General features: G+C 41.1%; 1 protein-coding gene across 2 annotated transcripts in view; it reads right to left on the bottom strand.

The window, feature by feature from the left end:
* Positions 1-7,454: 7,454 nt before the first annotated feature.
* The window catches only part of LOC106806532 (cold shock domain-containing protein E1-like), a 19,717-nt gene continuing 2,171 nt past the window's right edge, over positions 7,455-25,000 (bottom strand). The window contains exons 2-18 of one of the 2 annotated variants that reach the window (XM_014808505.1): positions 24,416-24,599; positions 23,959-24,099; positions 22,894-22,990; positions 22,535-22,704; positions 22,098-22,249; positions 21,650-21,794; positions 21,241-21,327; positions 15,297-15,466; positions 14,804-14,975; positions 14,396-14,539; positions 13,856-14,014; positions 13,483-13,599; positions 12,988-13,160; positions 12,377-12,606; positions 11,793-11,980; positions 10,584-10,747; positions 7,455-10,148 (exon numbers count right to left, since the gene is read on the bottom strand). In XM_014808505.1, the coding sequence (XP_014663991.1) occupies positions 9,971-10,148; positions 10,584-10,747; positions 11,793-11,980; positions 12,377-12,606; positions 12,988-13,160; positions 13,483-13,599; positions 13,856-14,014; positions 14,396-14,539; positions 14,804-14,975; positions 15,297-15,466; positions 21,241-21,327; positions 21,650-21,794; positions 22,098-22,249; positions 22,535-22,704; positions 22,894-22,990; positions 23,959-24,099; positions 24,416-24,436 (2,508 nt within the window). In that variant the 5' untranslated portion in view covers positions 24,437-24,599 and the 3' untranslated portion in view covers positions 7,455-9,970. Of the gene's footprint in view, positions 10,149-10,583; positions 10,748-11,792; positions 11,981-12,376; positions 12,607-12,987; positions 13,161-13,482; positions 13,603-13,855; positions 14,015-14,395; positions 14,540-14,803; positions 14,976-15,296; positions 15,467-21,240; positions 21,328-21,649; positions 21,795-22,097; positions 22,250-22,534; positions 22,705-22,893; positions 22,991-23,958; positions 24,100-24,415; positions 24,600-25,000 lie in introns of both variants that reach the window. The other variant, XM_014808504.1, reaches the window with a different exon arrangement.

The raw sequence follows: 25,000 nt of genomic DNA on the forward strand, positions 1-25,000 counted from the left end.
TCACTCAGGTCATCCATTATCGGTGCTCTATTCCCTGCTACGTGCACTGTTCTTCGACACAAAGGTGAGCGACCTGCGTATGCAAGGCAGATAACGCATCGAGATAAACAATATTGCGGAGTTTACTCGCACATCCGGGCTCTTGCGGAGATGCGTAACTAATGGCGCAGAACATAGGCGCAGAACTGTCAATGGGTGTATGTGCCTAAACCTAACCCTAATTCTAACCCTAACCCTAACCATAACCCTGACCTATTATATTGATATAATATTATATTTATATTGATGTAAATGACATTGGTTTTATTGGGACCCATGTTCTCTATCCTTGAACCCATTATTGTATCTAAGCGTCACTGTGCAGTAACTTGAGTAAGTACCGAGTACTGTGAAGCAAAGATGAACTGAACATATCACAACTGAGTGTTGTGTAGCTAATCTGTTTAAAAGTAAAGGATGCTATCATTTGACATCAAGGCTCATTAACTTCATCATCAAGCAAGCTACAATATTAAAACGTTATGATGATCGATACATAAACCTACTCATTGTACACACATCACTGATCGACCGTATTTTCGTGACAACAACAAACCTTTTCAAAGCAGCGCACAGCCGCACAAACTGTTTAGCGCCATCTGTTGGCAGATTACTATTGTGTTATTTTCATAGAAATATATAGAGACACTATTTCTATGGTTATTTTGCTACTATCATAAATATTGTATTCTTCATATCTGAGAATACATTATGATCATACTGGATCGCGCGAATATATACGTTTCATACCTTCTAGGGGGCCTTACTTACGCTCTACTAATACGCATAGCCTACGGTACGCAATTGATATTTTTCTAGTAGGGCCATACCCTACACATGAATATACATACTCTCTACATGGGCGGATTGGCCCCTCGGGCAAATCGGGCATTGCCCGAGGGCCCATAGGGCCAAGGGGAGCCCATGGGCATCGAAAAAAATATTTTTCAAATATTTTAATTTTTAATTTTTTTAGTTTTTCTTCTTCATCGGTCGGTCTGGAAAATATTGTGCCCCAAATCCGAGGACTTTTTCCAATTCATAGGAGGGTGAGGGTTCCACCACTTTTTAAAAGTTCCAATCACCTACCTAACAACTTTATTTTTTGAATGAGTGATTTGGTGTAAAAATTTCAACAAGGTATTCCTTATCGAGAATTTTTGATATTGCAGGCTTTTTGAGTTTCACAAAGTCCGGACCCCCGACCGCGGTCAGTGGATGGGGGCCCAATCACAGGTATTGCCCGAGGGCCCACAAGGTGCCAGTCCGCCCCTGACTCTCTACTACTATATTTGGCAAATAGTGAGCTAGAATAGACATAGACACTGCATAGTCCACTTACGCTACAGTAAATTGAAATTCAGCACAACAGCTAGGACGCCTTATAATTATTTGAGTGCGGGACTGTTATAGACATTTTTCATAGTAGCCTAAACTACTCGTGAGTATAATTATGTGCGCTTGACCTGAAATGTATATCATTGCAAATAAACGATATTGGTAAATGCGCACACACGCACACACACACAAGCACGCATGCACGCACGCACACACGCAAGCACGCACGCGCGCATACGCGTGCATCGGGGACGCGACATATAGCGGCCGAGCTGTCGCCTTATATCAATAATATTTCATGGGAAGGTTCTAGTGCAAAGGTTTAGAAACTAAATTAAACATAAGGGGCAACATATAAATTACGAAAAGAGCAATAAGTTCGAACATGAATCTAAATAATAAAAAATAATCCATTTGCGAGAGACAGAGCCGTTGTGCCTGCAGGGCTCTACAAAAATAATTGAAAAGTTGTTAATGAGTCAAAACCACCTGGTAGCTCGGCACAAATCACATACATGATCAGCGTTATCGCCTTCAGCCCCTGTGCATGCAGTCGTCATATGGAGCCAGTTAATTTAGCCGAGGTGCATAATCGTATCAGGAGTGTATAATATATATCAAGAGCTTATAATAGGTATTATAAGCTGTTGATAATATAGATATAGTCTATATTATACACTCCTGATAGGCTGATTGTATCTATACTTTGCATCGAGTTTTTCTAAGCGATTTTATGGAAAATCAACAATATAATTATAAGTCGCACAATTAATTATCTCGCTCGTTGTTTAGTGTAACACGTGTCGAATCGTATTCACCAATAAGACTGATTATATTATGTTTGTTTATCCTTGTTTGATTGATGACATGCTAACTTCTCCACAAGAAGATTAATTGCTTCGATCTTCTTGCATCGTGTATAATATAATACTCTTCTAGAGTGGCAAGCCCTTATATTGGTCGTAAAAGATCGATAACCCGAAAGCTGAACAAGTGTCTGATGTAGGCTACCCTTGCCCTTATGTAGGCACAATAATTATGTCATACATTTGCTTCTGGAGAGCGTCAATAAAAATTGACATTTTAGAATGACATACTAGGTCTATGCGAAAAAAAATTCGGTTGACCCAAGTGTGCTAATTTAATAAAAATTATGCCGACGAATTATAGTTTCATGTAAATACATTATTAGAACCATTAACACAGTAAATAATTTTTGTGTAATGGGAGAGGTGAGTGACCTACCTAATTAATGCTTAATTACAGCGGAATGCGACGCGGCAGTATTGATGTACACATTAAAGCAATATTTTCACAAGTAATTACCAGCCATTTTGATTTCACGCTACCGGAGATCCATTGTAGACCTAGCTATGACAGCTGTGTGGAAAAAATGCTAACGTGGGAAGACAGGAGAACACGATGGGTCGGCATAGGCGGCAGATGCTCGCGTAAATAATTAAAATAGATAATGCAAAGATGTTATGCGCAGATAAATAAATAGATTTATAGCAAGACAATAAATAGGCCATATGTGATCAGAATCAAAAGTTCGAAGAATTACAGTTCCCTAAAAAGGAGCACATTGATTTCCCAACCATGCACTCTCCCGTTTGTGCACTCTATTCCTTCTGTATTCCCACTAATTTAATTCTCCCTTCTTTTCTGATTTATTTGTACGTCACATTCTCATTCATTTGTACGTCACATCCCCTTCTCGCTATAGCCTCCCTTTCTCTGTCTCATGCATGCACACACACACACACGCACACAAACACACACACACCACACACACACACACACACACACACACACACTACGCGCGCGCGCGCACACACACACACACGCGCACGCACGCACGCACGCACGCACGCACGCACGCACGCACACACACACACACACACACACATACGTGCGGACGCACGCACACACGCGTGCGCATATACGTGCACGTGCGGACGCGCGCACACCCTACACACGTGCGGACGCACGTATGCAAGAAAGCACGGACGACCGCACCACTGCGTTCAGCTAGGCAAAGACGCACGCATGGATGCACGCCCTTACCAACCTATTAAATTGACTACGTCACGAATTTTCTATGGTAAAATTTGTAAAAATGTTGTTGCCATTTTTTACATCAAAAGTAAGAACTAACGGCACTAAACGTATCGTCAAATTCTTACCTGATAAGATTGTTTCTCAACTAGTTAAAAATCCAAAAAAACCTGAAAGATTTGATATTAGTGTTCCTAACATTAATTCCTTGCTATGGGCTATGTATGCGTCACGAGTGTATGTTCACATCGAACAATAATTAACCCATAGTAAAATAAGAAGTATAATGCAGCAATTTAACCATAAAAAGTGAACAGAATTACTTATATTTTGTGAAAAAGTGGAAATATTTTTTATTTTTTACTATTTACGGTGACGTAATCACTTTAATAATAGCAGGAGTGTATAATACAGATCTATATCTATATTATACACTCCTGATAATAATACATATTGCTAAGAGAGATAGGCAAAAAAAAACCTAATCTTCTCAAAGGATGTCATAACAGAGATAAATCATGCGCATTATAAAAAAATCAAACTCGCCAGAAAATACGACAGAAACGATGATGAGCTCCACGATCATTTTGTTATAAATGGACTCACGATTGCAACAACGATCTTCAGTTGACCCAAATCAGTAGGTATCCGAATCTGTGTTGATCGTAACGAGCGATGGAAGTGAGTAAGCGTCCACGTGTATCCGCGTGCACCGTGTCCGAGCAGTCACAACAGCGCATGACGTCACAGACGTACCACCCCGCGTGGGCTAGCGGACGGGGTAAAACACGAATCCCGCATACCTCACTCCGCGGAGAGAGACACGGACAGCATATTGTCATCACTCTTTCTCTCGGTTAAACGTGGACTAAAAACAAAAGCACCGGCAAGCAGAAGGCGGATGCGCATCACCACGCTCTATTCACGTGCGCAGCGGAGCGCTACGCAACCACCACCGCCATCCCGTAATTCCCATTTTTTCTCCGAATAGTATAGCCGCGTAATCTGTTGCTCGCTCTTCACTTTCACCGCGGTTCATTTTTCCTTTCATTATGCGCCCGTAGATGGCACAGCGAGATAGATTTAGCAGCTGCAGCTGTTCACTCAGATCGCGATTCGAGATAGATAGACGTAACATGTTCAGACCATACCCCTAACAATTAACGGACAGTGCCTAATTGTCTTTAATAATCAATTCGATGGTTCGATAACAAATAATACGCACGCACGCACGCACGCACGCACGCACGCACGCACGCACACACACACGCCCACACTGTGCCACACACATTATATGATACAGGTTGAATTTTCCCTTGTCTGTTTGTGTACAATCGTAAACAAATAATAAGAATTTGAATTGCCTGCCTCAATTGTTGTAGGGGGAGGGAGTACGAAAAGCGGAGACCAGGTTAGAGCTGAGAAAGGTTAGCAGTGAAGGAACATAGAAGAAACGAACTACGAAGAAACGAAACGGGAGCCTTTGGGGACAGAGTCTATATAGAAGAGTTGATGCAGACAGGACAGCGCGTACGCGGCACGGTAGATAGACGTCGAAAGAAGACGCACTTTACATTATATCAGGAGCGTATAATGACAAATATGTCATTATACGCTCCTGATTATATTAATATCACGAACGTAATATACACGTAAAACTAGAACGTTACTTACAAAGCACCGTATTTATTCCATTTCATAACAGCATTTCATATCCACTGTAACAGAAGTTATGAATGTTAGGGGGGGGGGGTATAGGTGGGTCACGTCTGCACATACAAATATCACAAACGGAACATAGAACTGAAAAAAATGGACAGGAAATAATTGACTATGACCGATAATTTAATTACCGATAGATTGACCGATAAATTAATTACTGAGCGAGCGCATGTGTTAGACTTGTACACAGAGAATTGTACACAGCACTTTCCTCTTACCCCGTCCGAAAATCGGTATAAAGACACACTGCTGAACCTGTGAACCTACCGGAGAGACAGCGCACGCGACTATCACACAGAATGAAATTCAACGGAGTACACATCGGCCTATAGGTGGCCCAAATGGCAAGCACACAAACATGTTAGTTAGCATTTATTCAAAGTTTCCTCTGATACCGTGTGTAAAGACACTCGAAACGTAAGAATTCACCACTATCGAACACATTTCTCGTTTTTTTCTTGGTTCCTACGCGGAAGGCAGCACTCGCTACTTGCGAAACAAACCGACGTACCGACTGAAGACTGCCTGCATGGGTGGTGTATATAATACTATATTTGGCTTTTGCACAGATAAACACATATAACTGTGCGGAAAAAAAATCGACATGCGGTACCATACACCACAGGCACTTAACCTGCGCGACGGCCACAACCCACTGAAACAGCGGCGAACAGTAACATCCACCTAAGGGTAGATGAAAGTTAGGCGGTAAACAATCGTGAGTGTGGAGGTACCATCAACGGTAACACACGGACTGCGCATGCGTAGAGTTTTAAACCTGGGAATAACCCCCGCCCCGCCCTTTCCACACACACGCGCACACGCGCACGCACGCACTCACACACGCACGCAGCTGGTATGGCTTGCACGACAGTTCGCCACACGCAACGTCGTCAATGAATAGAACCAAAACGAGCAGGTGTACTAAACCCTACGCTGGCACGTCACGCTGGCAGCGACCACCAGCCACCATCGTCTCACACACCCGACGACGATTTCGTACGACACTTTTGCACGTCGATTTTCGCTCAATATGAAACCATATTAGTTAGTATTAGCATAAATTAAATTTAACAGGCCCCTACCGCCTCCTCACCAACGTTTACTACACCGCTTTACGGACAGGGCAATACGCATAAGGTGTGCGCGCGTGTGCGTAAAATAATCACGCAGAATATTTTCGAAAACGTTCCAATACGATTCGTTATCGTAGACGGTACGTCGTGATCTTATATATACTGCCAGCGCTCAGGTCAAAACATCCCAAACACAGTACAATGTAGTGGCCACGTATACCACCATCGGCGACGTATATATGATATAGACCCAAAGCTTTGACCGTAATGCGAGAACTGGAAACCCCGTAGACACAGTGTAGAAACGGACGCGTCTACACCCACCGTCGGCGCAAGAATTAAAAAAGAAAACCCTCCGGATTACAGTGACGTCATACCGCATTATCACGTGACGTCGTTGTCCTGGTTACCGGCGGATTCCGCACATAATGTGCAGCTCCCAGCAGAAGCGTAGCTCTGAGCGCACATGGCTTCATCGCATCTGTAATGCATCTCGATTTCTTATCGCGCCAGAATACCGTGTACGGCGGCGTGCCAGGCTAAGCACACACACACACACACGAGCACGCAAACACGCACTCATTCAAACGCACGCGCACACACACACGCACACACATACGTACACACACACGCACGCACGCACGCACGCACGCACGCACGCACACACACACACACACACACACACACTCTCTCACACACACATACACACACACACACACATACACACACACACACACGAAAGAACGCACGCACGAACGCGCGCACGCGCATATATTATAAGGGTTCACGCGAGACTAACTAGTATTATTTTACTCGCCACCACACGGCTGTGGAACAAACTTGACCACACGATTTAAATGACTGATAGTAGCAGAAGACACAAATGGCCCGTTCTATCATCGACTCTCATCACACAGCCGGTCGGGTCGCGGATGCACTCTTCCCTGTGCATTAGTCACGACTGCCAATTGCATGCCTACTGCCCGCCCGGACGTTAGTACAGAAGACGTCGACAATCCTCCAAATTTAGCAATCTACTAGTTTCTCCAGACACAAGTCCAGAACTCCCAAAAAATCCTACCAATCAACTCTTAAATTTGCCTAATCACTCATCGTTCCATTGTTAGATTCGGTAAGATTTTTCGTTATCATTTCTGTTTTTTCCCCTTTTCTTGTTTTTGACATTTTTCTTTTAAAAGCATTTAGATTTTTATCTTTTTCCCCTCAAACTATTGCCCGCACTTCGATTTTCAATAGCTCGCAAAAATCAACGGCAATAGCATGCCATTGTACCGACAAGATTGATTAACATAAACCCATGGCTGTAGTATAATCAAGGACACAGCCATGTAGAGAATGACTATCGCCAGCGTACTCCGTTAGTATAGATTCTAGTCCGTAGCAAAGCTTCACACACGCTTCTCATTGGCAACACCTTGGACATCCACACAATAGTGACAGTTTTATAAAGTGTTACCAAACCCTATAACTTGTACCCACGGAGCTCACGACAGATAGTCATTTCTGTGTTGGATAGATACTTTGTAATACTAGTTACACTTCAGCCTTTGGTAATTCATTCACTCACTATAACGGATGTACGAAAAATGGTTTGGAGCCCTCCAACTCGCAGTAGAGATGCAGTTACACATGTAACACGTTCTCATAGCAAGCGTACACATGACGTCACTAACCTTGCCTGTTTGTTAGAGTTAATGTACACAAACATGTTGTTAGTGAGATGAAATAATGTACGCATTGGTTTATAATAGATTTAGTAAAACAATGCTTGAATGATACTACGACTTGGTACCGTGATTTGTCTGTAGGAATCCACACTTTCTTTTCACGTCGGCATAGAAGTGTAAACCAGTATTGAACTCATCCCAGCTCTACATATAGTGGGATCTAGAATGGGGATATAGCTAACACTACTGGATATTTAACAACCAAAAGATTAGGAGCCCACCCAGAGTTTCGTACTGCGAATTATGCACATAGAAAACGCACTCTCATTCTTCTTCGTTTCTCACTTCTGTAAAATAGTTTTACAGAATAATATTGAGAATACCAACCAAGTATATCTGCTACCACGTCAACTCATCCCATAAGAATCACTCACGTGCAACAAGGCGTGATCAAACCTCCTTAAATAAACATGAGTGAAGGCGTTTGAAATTCTGTTTCCTTGTAAGCATTTCAAAAACAACAGAATGGTCTTAATACCTATATGTAACTAGTAAAGCCGAATCAGAGTTCGCAAACCGCTAAAAAAGGCAAGTGACAAACAGACAGATAATCTTGAGTAACTGAATGTTTTTTCTTATTCACTACCAATGGTTTAACTGTTTGAGGTAGGCTCGATTTAGCTCTACAGTTATCAAATCAGGTTGAACAAGGCCTCACCGGCGATCTCGAAAGTTCCACATCTGATAGCATAACCCACGTAATCCCATAAGAAAATCATTCAGACATGTCAAAAGTCTAAATCAGTCAATTCTCACTGATATCGCAGATACATAAAGAAGTTAAAAATTTTCACCATTATTCTTTTTTCGTTGCTTTCTTAGTTACTTTTGTTTTTTTAATGATTTTTCAATTCGGTTACTGAACTGTTGTGTTACTGCTTTTAATCCACACAGCCCGACCAAACAGCTAGAAAAACTACAGGTCAGCAACCAACTTTTTATTTCTTTTTTTCTCTTTTCACCGCGTCTCCTGACCTACTACTCAAACATGCATCTGCATGCATGGAGTGCCTCATCACATGCAATTCTATACAATATGCTGGCAAACTGGCTTTCATGGTCACACCCGTCAGCTTTATCGCTAGTGTACATACAGACTTCATAGCAGTTAAAAAGCTGCGCAGATGCCACCAATCAACCCTTCACAGTCAGACACCTGGAGTTTACACGCGGAATTTCAGTAGAGTCGGTAGCACTCAACCACTCGCAAATCTCGATTACCGTCACTTACAAGAAATGACACTGCGTTGTCATCTGTAATGATAACGACAGGGTTACAATGGCCGTGAAGCCACTGTCATCCCTATCCCGGCCAATACAAACCGCAGCCCTGTAGGAAACGCACGCAAACCGAACGACCGCATCACTCAAGACGTACCCGCAGTTACTTGCTTACAAACACGTACGCGGTCGGATATAGTAGGGGAAAAGAAGTGTGGCAGAGATTCATGGCTAGCAGGTTAGACCTCGGATTACCTGATGTGAGCCGATGATTGTTGCTGCCAGACGGCAGGCAGTATGTACAAAACCTTCGTATTTCGTTGGAATTTCGTCGTTTTTTTTTAAACAGTAGAAATTCCAACATCATGTGCTATTGCAATTCGGCTAATGTAATTGTCACGGACGGACAGAAATAAGTAACAGTAACTACTATTCTACTGCAGAAACGGAGAGCCTGTTTGCTGGCAGAGGCACCCAGTTCTCGGGAAATTTCGTAACTAATTACGATGCAAAATACGAACGAACTATATCTGAAACGTTCAAATCAGTTCAGCAGCAAAGTAATTAGACTTCCACACGAGAGCCTGTGCGCGAATTTTGAAAGAAAAACATCCTGTTACTTCGAAAAAATGATTTCCTCTGCCACATAAACAAACAGGCTAATCATCATCTTCAGGGCAAGACACGCAAGAGAGTAGACCGACGAGTCAGCCTCCGGCAGCGCAGTCATCCCCGAGAGAAGCGCAGAGTGCTCAGCATCGGCGGGGTCTAAGCAGCGACCTCCTGCTGCGGGGGCGGCGGCGGCGGCGTGCGATCGAGCGTGAATCCCTGCGTGCCGTCGGGCGCTCGCGGCTGCCGCGTGACGACGACGCGCGGCTGCGTCTCATCCAACGAGATGCTCTTCAGCCGGCTGAGCAGCCGCTCCGGCCGCGGCGCCTGCGCGTCGCTGCAAGAAACAGATCAGTGCGCGTCAGCACAGTGCCATGACTTGGAGGGTGACGAAGGTATCGTCAGGAAGATATATATATATATATATATTATATATATATATAAATATATATATATGTGTGTGTGTGTATCTATATATATAGGAGAGCACACAATCAGATGCACATGAAAGCAGTAATGTTGTGAAACCTGTAGGTCAAAATAGATCGATCGAATCGACGCGACATAACAGGTGAGAATAAAACTACCATCTCTCTCTCTCTCTCGCTCTCTCCCCTACCCTTTTTCTCTCTTTCTCTCTCCCTCTATTGCTCTCCCCCATCTCTACCTCGCTGTCTTTTTCTCGCTCTATCTCTCTTCCTCTCTCTTTCTCTCTTCATCTCTCTCTAGCTCCACGTAATCTACACACGTGTAAATCTCTCTCTACTCTCACCTGATCTTTCTGATGCTACACGCCGACGTCTTGCCGGAGCGCTGGTTCTGGATGACGACAAACTCGACGATGTCACCAGCCTGCAGCTCTGTGCCCCCGCCTACCTCCGACATGTGGAAGAACAACTTCTTTCCCTCCTCAACCTCGTGGCTTATGAATCCAAACTGGATAAAAGAGAGCAGGAATGTGACTGGATCTGATACATCGTCGCTCAACTGGTCAATCATGTTGATTAGTCAGGTATTGTTATAACACTGCAGTGTTTCCACTGGCCAAAAAGGTCTGTGATGTGGTAAGCATCTTTTGGTGTGTTTGCGTGTTTCGAGGTCCAAGCAAAGCGAGCACCGCAGATGCTCACCCAGCTAGAGGTGTCTGGGGGCTTGCCCCCCCCCCCCGGAAAACAATGATGCAATTTGGTGCATTCTAAGCTATTTTGGTGCATTATAAGCACTGTTCTATAGAAGAACAGTGATTTTCGTCAGCGAGGTGGCCCGCCTTGCTCGTGTCAATGCAGGGGAAACACTACACTGTATAGCATTACAATGAGGATATCATACCAAAGCATAGTTGAAGAAAATGAAAGCATAGTTTTAGGGTATTAACTTAAACACATACACATCTCCCAGCCGTATATACACAGCTGGGTCTCCAACCCTGTGAACTCCAAATGCGGAATGTTCCCGCGGTGATCAGTAACTAGTGGTGTATTCAGAAATTGATGGACAGGGGGGGGGGTGCCAAATGTACCTTGCCCCCCCCCCCAGAAAAATTTGAAATATTTAAGCAATTTTCCTGCAATCTGGGGCATACTGTGGGCCATATTCTCATGTCTGATAATACTATCTCAACCCTACAACCCTTGTCTGATTAGCAGACAAACTACGCGACACCTTGCAGACAGCGCCTGTCTGACTAGGCTGTTCCATTTACAGTAGACATGCCTGAAAAAAAACAATGTGTCCAAGCGAACAATCAGTGCAAATTTTGTACAGTGCAACTGAAATGAGGAATATAACCTTGCCGCTGCAGAATTCGGAAATTAAGCCTAGAAATCGTAATGATTCCGCAGAATGAGGAACGGTTGGAGACCCTGACACAGCTGAATAAACTATATGAAAAAATAGAAACAAACAGAAAACAAGCACGTTCGCATGCACAACACAAGAAACTTTTTTTTAAAGAAAGTCGGACACTCTCAGGTTGACGCACCTGACCCTTGATTGACTCTACACGTGACTGAACGATCTTGTGCTTTGCCTCTAAGCCGGCGGCATACTGCGGCCCATTGTTCATCGACTTAGTTAACTTGAACGTGACCGGGTCACCCTTCTGCAAGAACTCCTGTTTGTTGAGCAAGCTGATAACGGTGAACTGGTACGTCTGTCCGACCTCTTCTCCTGTAATGTCCAGATGTTTATTAAACTCACACTATGACTGCAGCCAGGGCCAGCGAGCCCAATAACAACACACTGCACAACTGATCAATATCATCATATGATCACTATCAATCAATCTGCTATCGGGCATTTATGATATAGACCTTGACCTAACAGTGACTTGTATTACCCTAATGCTAAACCCGACTACATACTATTCTCTGTGATCACTGATGATTCACATTACCATACTTGTATGTGGACACAGTAAATAAACCAAAATGGAAAGAATTTGTCATCGACAGACCACACGAGTTATTGAGACAGCCAGACAGGAGCCGACAGATGTGCATCACAGGGAGTTGTACGAAAACCATGACGATTCCTTACAACACATTCCCACACCTGGCCAATTACCTTCAGCATTGACTTGAACGACGCCCGCATATTCGTCCTGTTCCGGGTTGCTGCTACGTAAGGGTCTTATCACCTTTCCTTCATATTCCTTCTCCTCCACTTCAGCTTTCTGGATGGATCCCAAGGGTAACTTCACCACAGACTCTGCGCTCACCTTCCCGTTTTTGCGCGTTGTGGAGTACTCCAATTCATCGCCAAACTCCAACTCGTTGGGATCACCATCAAACGAACTACAATGTCGGCAAATACTTTTATCAAACAGCGCGAAATGTGGGAATTCTGAAAACATGATATCCACAGATATCATTTTTTTGTAGAATCGAGCACTATAGTATTGAGGGAGGATAATAGATACAAGGTATTTAATTAATGAGAACATATAAATTATGGCAAATTAGTGTAACACTGTTTCACCTTAAAGAAAATATCAATTACCCAGAAAAATTGCTACCTTAACATTACACTGGTACATAATTGCTAACATGAGATTGAAACACGCATTGAAACATTTAAATACCTCACGCAAATGCTATACCCTCCTTAAATTCTATGTTCAGAGACTTCGCATAAATCTCATGCTTAAAATAACTCATTTCGTGCAAGACGCCAACCTGTAGTGGAAGAAGACCTCCTTGTCACGATCCAGAGCTTCAATGAAGCCGAAGTTTTCTTTGAGGGTGGCGATGAAGCCTCGCAGACGTGGCGGCGCAGCTCTCGAGATCACACGGATGTTTTTAGCCGTGTGCACACTGTTGCGCTTTTGCTCACAGATCTGGAACTCCACCTAGTGACGAAAAAAATAAAATAAAAGTTCAATAGATAATAATCATGATAATTAGGATAATAATAAAGTTAATAGTATCAGAAAAAATAAGCACGCCACAAATTGGTCAGTGGAGCAGAACACAAGTTAGTGTTGTTCCTATTATTTACTGTAACATTTCACATGGAAAATCTTGTACGCATCTCATCTGTCTTACAGTACTAAACTGACTGCATCTTGACCGCAATTCGCTGACTAGCTTTCAGTAAGCAATAGTTGACCCGGCAAACGACAGTGCTACAAAGCAGTGCCATCGTAACATGACAACAACAGGCACGATTACCTTGTCCCCTCGTTTTGGCACATTTCTGATATCAACATCTTTCATGAGGAACTTCACAATGTTGGACTCGCCATCGACGTCATATTTAATTTCTCCAACTTCTCCAACTCCATTCTCCTGCTAAAAATACAGGTTTGTTAAAGATTAATTGCAATAACAGATGCTGGATTAACATGATGCTATCGTAGCTCCCAATACAACGTATGCTACAATCATGCTGAACTTATTCAAACACAACCCAACCACTCATACACATCAAATAAATTATCCATCACTATAGTCTTCTTCTATTGGTACAAAGCAAGAAAATTGAATTCAGAAATATCACGTGAATCTTAATTGCAACGAACGAACAGAATTCTACTATGCATACCTTCGTAATTTTCGTCGGACTTCTGGTACTGTTTCGCTGAGAGATGGCCTCTTTCTCGACCAACCCGGTGTACTTGTCAAGCAGAACGGTCTCGAAGCTTATGCTTCCCTTCGACAGAGTCTTAATGCGTGTTGCCACGGGCCGGCTAGAGCTGTGATCCTGCCGAGTGTAAATTCGTACTAATGATCTTCGCCACCATTTTGGGGTGTTTGTGGATGTGGATGAAGTGTGCATTAGGGTAGTCAGATTTCGGTTAGACAATTCGAAATTATGAACGTCATTTAAAAGTGGATGTTGATGCTCAGCACATCAGTGATACAGTTATGGAATATTGAAACTGCAACTCATTTTGCATTAGCGTCCACACTCTAGAATCTAGATCATCCTGACCACAAGAAATTTGTGCTCGTTTTATCCAATTTCATGCATGCACTCACGATACATGCACACGTGCTCATGCATAGACATGCACACACACGCGCGCATAGACATGTACGCATGCACGCATGCACACAGACACTTGCACACGCACAGACATACCTGCGACACAGTGAACTCCACCTCATCCTGCACCTTCGGCATGTAACTATTAATCAGGAATTCGCTGAAGTGGAAAAACATCCTTGCCTCTCGTTCTGCACACTTGATGAAACCAAAGCCGTCCTTTACCACAGCAACAAGCCCCTGCAACACAAATCATCAGACAGTCAGAAGCTGTGAAATATTACTTCATACTCTTTTATACGCCATACTCTCACACTTACTATTATGCTTTGGCACAATTCACAGCAATGCGAGATGCCCTTCATGGAAAAAATTTACAAATTGTTCAAAATCCATAATACGAACCACCTGAAACCGCACACTATCTAGGTCTCATACGGCTTAAGCATAATCTAGTATTACAACGCATGTACGATGAATACGATAAGATGTGCAAGTACTCACAGTCTCTCTGGATTCCTGTGATATTTTGAAAGACTCTGGTAGAAAATCGATGTTGGTTGCATGTTGCATCTGGTCCCTCTTATCCGTAGCGACAGTGAACTCGACCAGATCGTTTTCGTGGAGAGTGAAGATTCCGAGAAGGTCCTTCTCGCCATACTGGATATCCTTCTCTCTATATCAATGCAGATATGCACGAAATTAGGAATCATTTAGAAACGAATGAAAGCAAACAAGTGCACTAGCCTGTTCACGTCTCTCACAGACAGACTCACTAATAACTTTTGATGTTTGTTTTGGTTGAACTACTAGGCAATATCACAGACCTGGTGGCTTGTATTATGTTACTAGACTTACTTTTATATTCATACTCTTTTATATAACTTGTCAACCACTAAGTTCAAGCAATCTGTACACCATCAGTTCTACCAATTTGATATACCGTATAGGATATCTTTAAAGCTAAATCTTCGATTAGACAGTGGCCAAGACATACTCGTTATTTTCCTTGTAGCTGATCCTCCCTGGCAGTGGGTCAGCAGTACTCTGCCTCCTGTTTTTGCCAATCACCTTCTTTATGTGTCCTCTGACGAGCTTTTCATCCAGTGTCTCAAACACTACGCTGCCCTCTGGAAGTCTGGTGATGTTTACAGCTACCTCCTTACCCTAGGCCATCATGTGACAGAGAAATAGTTGTGAAGGTTATAAGATGCACTGCATTTTGTGACAGTTTATTGATTAGTATACTGTTGACAGCACAACAATTCCTTGTTTCAGATCTAAAGACATCAACCAGAAATTGATGTCGATCAACAACACCTTCCGGACCATGTGCAAGGCAAGTAGGGTAAAGTATCTAGACAACTGGGCAGACTTCGCGGGCAGGCGGAACCTCTACATGGTCTACACCCATGATGGACTACACTTAAACAGGAAGGGAGAAGATCGACTGGCTGGAAACTTCGTTAAAGTTCATCAGGAAAACTAGAAGGTTGGGGCAGGATACATCAATCGTGCTAGCGTCAAAGGAACCAATCCCTAGGAGCTCCAAGCTGACTACACTTCAAGACCCGGCAGATAAGTTTCAACGAGACACAGAATTAATAATAACTGGAGTAGACCCATGCCATCGCGACTCATCAGAAATCAGTTTTTCCCAAAAGAAAGGTATACATTTCATTCATTTAAATGCTCGCAGTATCCTTCCTAAAATAGAAGAATTTAGATATATTGCTATGCTAGCTAGGATTGCAGTGATTGCGGTATCTGAGTCCTGGCTAGATGAGTCAGTTAATGACTCTGAAATTAAAATTGAAAATTATAGTGTAGAAAGGCGGGATAGAGATAGATCAGGTGGTGGGGTGTGTATTTCCATCAGGAATGATTTAGCATATAACATAAGAACTGATATGGATAAAGTGGGGCTCGAAGCTATATGGGTTGATATCTTACTACCAATATCAAAACCATTATAGACCGGGGTATGCTATCGACCACCAAAACAAGGCAACTTCTTTAAACTATTGGAAAATATTAGTATAAATGCTGACAGGTTCAATGAGCAGGAAATTATTATATTAGGGGATTTCAATGTTAACGTTCTAGAAAAATCAATGGGAAAAGGCGATAGAATGCTTAAGGCTCTTAAAGATTACTGCTACCAATATCATCTCAAACAACTAATCACTACTCCGACTAGAGTAACTAATATAAGTGAATCCGCCATCGATTTAATAATGGTTTCTGATGCACTCAAAATTAGTCAATTGGGCATCATAGCCAAGGGAGTGAGTGATCATTTTCTAACTTACTGTACTAGGAAAACTTCAAGACAGGTTATAGGTAAGTATAACACTACTACTACTACTAGGAGAATTGGATCATTAAAAACATATAGTCCAGAGGTATTTAGAGCCAAGTTAAAAGAGAAGCAATGGTATAAAAAAATTTAACGTGGATTCTATAGAGCATGCATGGGAAATTTTTCAAAAATACCTCCTAGAGGCCATTGACACTGTCGCCCCTATTAAATAAGTTAGAATAAAACAAAGAACTGAGCCATGGTTTGATAGTGAGATTAGGGAGCTTATTCTGGAAAGAGAATTATAGAAAATTACTGAGCACTTCACAAGAGGAGTACAGATGAAATTACATACAAGGATTTTAAATTGCTTAGAAACAAAGTTCAAAATAAAATTAAGAAAGCAAAGGCTAATTACTATACGGAAAGGGTTGAGGACCACAAAAATAACCCTAAAAAATTATGGCAGAATTTAAAGAGTATGGGGATGAAAAATAAGGGAACCAGTAACTTGGGCGGAGTAGGGCTAAAAATTGGAGAAAATATATGTTTTGACAAAGCAATTGTTGCAAATAATTTTAATAAGTATTTCACAAGTGTGGCCTCAAACTTGGTGAACGATCTACCACAAAAAGAAGGGACGTATGATGAGATTAGTCTTCAAAATTGGCGTAGTAGAAAATTCATTCATTAATACAGGTAAGGCTATTGGGTTAGATAATATTCCCGCAAAATTTATAAAAGATGGATCAAACGTTATTTGCTCAGCTCTTACACATGTAATCAACATGTCATTCATCCAAGAAAAAATCCCTGATGACATGAAGGCATCAAGGGTCATTCCGATACATAAAAAGAATAGCAAAACAGAACCCGAAAACTATAGGCCTGTGTCAATTTTAAGTGTCATGTCCAAAGTTTTGGAGCGAATAGCCTATAACCAAATAGAGAAATATTTAATAGAACATTCCTTACTGTACGAGTTCCAATCTGGCTTTAAATCAAATTTCTCAACTGACACAAGTTTAATCCATCTAACTGATATTATTTGTAATGAGTCGGACAAAGGAAATCTAACTGGAGAGGTTTTATTAGATCTTCAAAAAGCTTTTGATACCGTTAACCATAAAATTCTACTAGCCAAGCTAAAAACTATCGGAATGGATATTAGGACTGTGAAGTGGTTCGGTGCTCATCTCTCTGGTAGAAGACAAATAACTGATGTAGGAGGTACCTTCTCTAATAAGGACCCTATTGCATATGGAGTACCACAAGGCTCGATTTTGGGTCCTCTGTTATTTCGGATTTATGTTAATGACATGGCAAAGGCAGTTAACGTCAAGCTTTTATTATATGCTGACGATTCGGCCTTAGTAGTTTCGGGGACAGAGGTACAGGCTATACAGGAAGAATTAAGTAGAGAATTGCATTCCATGAATAAATGGCTCAATGATAATAATTTATCCTTGCATCTTGGAAAAACAGAAAGTATTATTTTTGGAACTAAACAAACTCGGGGATAATCCAAAACTAGACATCAGATGTAATGGGGTGGCAATTGCACATAAAAATACAGTTAAGTATCTAGGAATAAACTTGGAAGACTCCATGAGTGGTGAGGTAATGGGAATTAAGGTTGCAAAAAAATTTAACAATAGATTGAAATTTCTTTCCAGAAAAGCTAAGTATTTAAACACGGCATGTAAAAGATTACTAGTTTCTGCCCTAATTCAATGTCATTTTGACTATGCAAGCAGTATATGGTACAGCAGTCTCACAAAGCGCACAAGGGCTAAGCTGCAAGTGTGTCAAAATAACGCCATTAGATGTGTTCTCAACCTAGGTACTAGAGCACACATAAGTGCTAGAGAGTTCAAGGCTGTAAATTGGGTACCTGTAGAGTTCAGGGGGCCGTTGTCAGAAACAAAATTAGTCGCAACATTAGTCTTACCATTAACTTCCACTCGTAAACCGTTGACAGAAACATCGTAAGGTTACTAGAACGAAAAATCCTCGGAAATTTCCTCATAACATTACGACAGCCCAGACCCTCACGTAACTTTAATATCTAAGTTGAATTAACGACTTCCATTAGAATTCAATGTATGTGATGATTATATTATTTTAATAATGATATATGTGTGTTTCTTCTTGAAAAAAGTCAAAATATAATTATCTTCACGTATATAAAACAAGTGCGCAGAGCGACAGCGCTCATCTAAGTCTTACTGCTGGTGACTCTGTATGTGGAAACAAGGCAAAATTTAAAAAATGGTGGGATTCTGGTACGCCTGTTAGTCCAATGTGTTCACTTACATTTCGCCGAACAGATGGGAATGCACAGGGATGGTTCAGGAACCTTTTGAAGGAATGGTTCGTTTGGGATCGTTTATGAAGTTGCACAAGATGGCGCGTTTTAGTTTAAGTTGTCTTCAGATTAAATGATGGAGTCATCGTTTAGTGTAGCAACAAACGATTTGCAAGATCAGATAGGTAGCACTCTCTATTTTACCTACGGCATGTGCTACAGCGCAATTAGAGAGCTGCCACTGTAACCATATTTACGCAGGCAAAACTGCGTGGCCACTGCAGTTTGGACTAATTACATGTAACATTACTGAGCGTATTAGATGCCATAGAAATTATTACGTTTATGGCGCATAACATTCTTACAATTTAGCTTTTTGAAATTTCACTGTGACATTTGTAGATATTACTCAGGCATTGTATAGATTTGAATAGCAATCCGGCAGTCGAATTCTTCTACAGACGTAAAATTCCATGTTTATAACCTCTTTGAGGGTCAATAAGGTTATAGACACTTACTTATTCGGATGTCAGTCAGAAGGACTTCATGGTCTTTCCAATAAGCCATATAGAATGTCTAGGTTCACCGCTGAACAAAGTTTTTTTTCAGATCGCTCGTCAGACGCATGTCCTAGAAATTGTCTAAATTCTGTCCTTGTGTCGCTATTTGACCTTTAGATCTTGTGACGTTCCATTTCGGCACACAGTGATGGCTTTCCGCCATGATGCTATTACACCGACTAATCACGAGCTAGGATGTCGAGCCGTTTTAGATTTGATGCCGCAGTTCTGCATTTGCTTCCCTAGTACGTTAAGTTAAGGAAGATGAATTGTTCCCCTTTCTTTCACCTGCCTTCCACCTTTCATTGACCTCTGAACCAGCTCGATATCCCAAACTACGTTTTTGCGATCACCCCACGACCGCATTATCGTGACCGTACGCTTCGCCGGTTTAGATTGTGACCCAAACTGTTGCCGGCTGCCCGGGGCGCCGCCCCCCCCCCCCCCCCGCCCACACGGAACTCTTATCAATCGGCCCGAACGGCCTAACAATAAATCCTACGAAACCGGCGGCGGCGCATCTATGCGATTCTTTTACAAGCTGATCTGACATACGTTCAGATGAGCTAACAAAACACACAGTTTTACAAATGGTTAGGCATTTGTTCTCTTGTTCTAAAGGTTTTCACGCTAGGCGACACATTCTCGCCGTCTCGCGTAGTTACGTGTGAATAATTTGTGTCTTGTGTGCCAGAATAATCATTGCACGTGTTCAATTAAATTAATTTATTGTGGTTATTGCATTATTAATATTGCATTAAATTACTGTGATGTCAATAATAGTGTATGAATTTGAATTTTGTGATTGATTCTCATCCAATCAGCAGCCTTGTGATGAAGTTCCTGTTATCGTAAGTTTTCTAATAGCTGCGATGTGTTTCTGTCAACGCTAGTCTCGCAACATTAGCATTAGTCGTAAGTGTTATCGTAGCATTAACTTTAGCATTAACTTTACGATGTTTCTGACAACGGGCCCCAGGGTAACGCAACTGAAGGTCAATAGAGTTTTTAAAATATTGCATAATCTCGTCCCACAGTATATGACAAAAGGTTTCATGTTAACGTCAGAAGTCCATAGTTTCAATACAAGGGAAGGTGAGATGTCTATTTTTAAACCGAGGGTGGGAAGCAGTGGGAAAAACTCTTTTACTTATACTGCAATTGAAGCTTGGAACTTTCTACCAAAGCAAGTTAGGACAAGGAGTATGATTTTCGATAAAAGAATTCGGTTGAAATTAGGCATAAGAAAAGTTTGTATCGTCTTATGAGAATGTACGATTGTATGACCGGTTGGTCTTTTGGTCATTGGTAGTTACAAATTTGTATATTTCAATAGTTAGTGCTGATAGTAGTGTAATTGTTAGATTCAAAGCATAGCAAAACAAGGACCACAATGTAAATAAGTGTGCTAGTGATGCTTTTTGTGTATATATCCTTGGTAGTTATCCAATTTTATGAATTCAGAATTTTATTGTAAAAGTATGCTATGTATTGTATATGATGGATAATTGCCTAAATAAATAAATATAAATAAAATAAAAAAAACATGTAGGTGGCATAAACAATGACTTTAACTTGCTATTTTCTACATTAATATAGTAAATGTGAACTAGTTTCTCTTCTGTGATGAATGGAGAATGTTATGCCAAGTTATGAATTTACCCACTACGCTATTTTTGTTAATGTTGGACCAATTTATCTGGAACAGTATATAACCGCATAGGCTTGATGCACCTCACGCATCACTGTACGAAACTAACGGTGGACTTACGTTGCGGTCTTGTACGGAGAACTCCACATCCTCTCCTAGCTTAAGCTCGTTTATGTCACCTTTATACTCACTGTAGTGGAAGAATATCTGTACAACAACAAAAAACAAAAAATGACAATTTAAAAACTGAACACCAAAAACGCACTAAATGGTTCGCACTACACAATACAACACAAATAATAGACGGCAGTCGACTCACTTGGATGCATGCACGCGTGAGGACACATACACACACACACACACACGCGCGCGCACACGCACACGCACACGCACACGCACACACACACCCATATACACACACACACACCCATACACACACATACACACATGCACACACACACACGGCATCGCAAAAATTACATTAGACGACTAAAGTCCAGGTAGCATCGGCTAGGACAATGAGGAATACCTCGCTGACAATGTCCGCACGCTCGATGAAGCCAAAGCTATCTTTACAGGAGCAGACGACACCATGGAACCGCTGAAGCTCTTGGTCAAACTTCTGCACATCCTGCGCCTGCAGCGCTCCCGTTCGGCTGTCGGATATTGTGGCACTGCAGGCAGAACATTGCAGCACATCATACCATGGGACTTTCTAGCCGGGGGTTCCTAGACACTTTAATGTCACGGGGGGAAAAACATCCGACCGGGTTCACATTTAAATGCAACTAGTACCTAGGGACGTAGCCTGCGCGGGGCGTTTGGAGGAGGAGGGAGGGGGGGAGGTGCTGCACTGTATTCGTGCATTTTCACGGTCAAAGTAAAATACTTGCATTTCTGGCATTTTTCCAATTCTTACATTTAATACTTGAAATTCTTAGGATTTACAAATTAAAACAAAATCCAAATGAACATACCTCTTGTCAGTTACCATAATCAGTGAAACTTTATCGCCTGCTTGGAGTCTAGTCAATGGGCCCACAAGATCTTTATGTGTGTAAGGCAGGAAAAAACTCTCACCACTACTCTCGTATTGGATACGTCCAACTTGGCCCGCCTCGCCTGGCTTCTGTTTGTGCACAGATTTCAAACAGATCAGAAAATGTGCAAAATGCATCAATAGTTTTACAATAAACATTTCAACTGTTAAATTTAGAGAGGCTTTCAGCTGTTAAACTTATTCATTTCAGACGAGCACTCTTGGCAAATGAAACTTGCACTTTGTTAGCTAACATGGTTTCATTACTTGTGTGGAAATACGAAGTTCTGTTGCAATAAACACATTGAAAATTCTGTCAGCATGAATACAGAAACGGCATATACAAATTGTCAGCCATAAACGCTTTTAACATACGGCATGTTTCGGAGGTGGTTGTGCCACTATGATGACAGTTCCAATGACTCTGTCATTACTGAGTACTGGATATTCTTCCTGCACTGGAGCCTGCTGCGGCATAGCATAAATAGCTACTGCAATAGCCTTTCCTGTTCGTCGATCCACACCTTGTTCAAATTCTACTAAATCTGGAAAGAGATACAACCAAAGAGTTCAGGCCAAGCCAAATACAGGAGCAATACATGAAGCACATGATTACATCAAGAGAGCACTTCTTTCGCTTTGTCGCTATTTCATGGGATATGAGTTTAAGTTGGACACACAGTTACATTTTTAGACAAGTGCTCTGGGGCATTTTACATTATAATTGGCATTACCTCCTACTTTAGCTTGGTTAATATCTCCCTGGTACTGACTATAATGGAAAAACAATCTTTCTTGGCGGTTGCAACACTGAACAAATCCATAGGAAAACTGAAATTAGAAAACAATCATCATATGTAAGCAGAAATATGACCAATATCATTAGCAAAACTAATACTAGGAACTAATCTTTTATACAGTAGTATCACATATAAAATCACAGTCGTATTGAGACATTTCACATTCAGTGGTCCTTAGCTTACTATACCTTAGATATTCTCATAAGGCCAAAACAAAATATATGTGTGGTTACCGCTACATGCAAAAAAAAAATTGGGTAGGTAGGAAGGGAAAACATTTTATTTTCTTGAAATATTTTATTTACGAACCATGTCCGAAGGATGTGCGTTGTGCCTTTTGAAGCAGGAACTGTCCAATTCATTTTTTTTATTTTTTTTGACTTAACTTGACAAAGAAAATTGACAATAAAATGTTTAGGGTAGCTGGGAATAAATAGGGTCAGTCGGGAAACCGTAACCACACCTATATTTTGTTTTGGCCTAATGAATATTTTGTATTAAAATGGTGGTACAATACCATGCCAGTATCATTTTTGGCAAATCAGAACATTCAAAGGAGAACTAATAATTTTTATGGCAATCTACAATTCACAAAATTAGTATAAAAAGCATTTTTAATCCCCAAATGCTTTTTATGCCGTCCAATCATCTATCAGTGCATTTCATTTGCCAACTTATTAATTATTTAACAATATTTGCAATGATATCAAACCTTCAAAATGTTTTGATATGTATAAATGCAGTTTAGATACTATGAAGTTTCATTTTTTAGGTGAAGAATCTCAAGTGCTGATGATCTTAGAATGGATGAAGCCTATAACATGTAATATACTCAGTCTATACTAATGCTTTTGCATTATGGAGATTTTGGTAAAACCAATTACTATTACTACATGAGATCCTACTGTGTACATATACATAAGCGTCGATGCATATTTATGCAAGTACACAAAATTATTCAGAACAAAATGTTGTGACAGAACAGTAAAGCATTTGCACCAGAAGTTTTCCAATGACTCCGATCTCCCGGATTCCGTTGCCCTGTGCTGGAGGGGATTGTGCCACGCTGCATTCACCGTCATAGCTGGAAGAACGCTGGAATGCTAAAATGGCACCATCTTGATTTGGCGGCTGGAAATTCTGAAACATATTGTGGAAACAACACATTAATTAATGTTTGAATTGCACCCACGCAATCGAAAATCCAGTCACTATAATCAACACACTGAAATGAACCCCAAAATATCTCAAACGATTCTTTGTTTTCACTTCCAGTGATTTAAAAAAATTATACTAGTAAATTTCACTGCTCAATTGTACAACCACTTTTAAATAATGGATCTTAATAATAAGGAATAATAATTTACTCAATAATATAATTATTTTTAAACTGCATATATGTGTGATTGACAGTATATGGTTTTTCTTGTATTCCTAGTAAGGATCTTATACAAACCTTCCACTGAGGACTGGCCATACTGCTGGTTTTGCTTGGTTACTGTTGCTAAAAATAGTTACTGTTGCAGTTTTTAGCAGAATAATGACAAATTTCTGGAAGAAGTCCTCAGATGTCTAGCGCTGGTCTGTCGTCGGCAAGTTATTCAGCCGTTTGCTGGCTCAGATGATGATAGTTACACATGCTGTAAGTGCAGACAATAACACATGCTCATGTTACTGGTTCAAGTAAACGTGTGAATTAACTACAAGTTTTAACCCATTAAATCCAACTAAAGGTTCATGGTATGGTATGCGTTAGCAAAACGAATTAGCTGCACACAATAAACTAGTAATTAATATGCTTACACCTTAATTTTAGCATAGCTGCTACTTTCAGTATAATATTATAGAGTACACCTTTATTAAGCATATCTAAATTTGTGTATTGGAGTCGGGTCATAATAAAAAACATTGTTTGTTTGCCCTCACCCGGCCGACCCGCCAAAAAGACCGACCGACCGACCGACTCAAACATTTTTATTGATCTTTCCCATTCTTTAAAAAAAGAATTCTTTAAAAATTCTTTAAAGATTCTTTAAATTCT

Source organism: Priapulus caudatus, unplaced genomic scaffold (genome assembly GCF_000485595.1).
Source record: "Priapulus caudatus unplaced genomic scaffold, Priapulus_caudatus-5.0.1 Scaffold166, whole genome shotgun sequence".
Classification (NCBI taxonomy): Eukaryota; Metazoa; Priapulida; class Priapulimorpha; order Priapulimorphida; family Priapulidae; genus Priapulus; species Priapulus caudatus.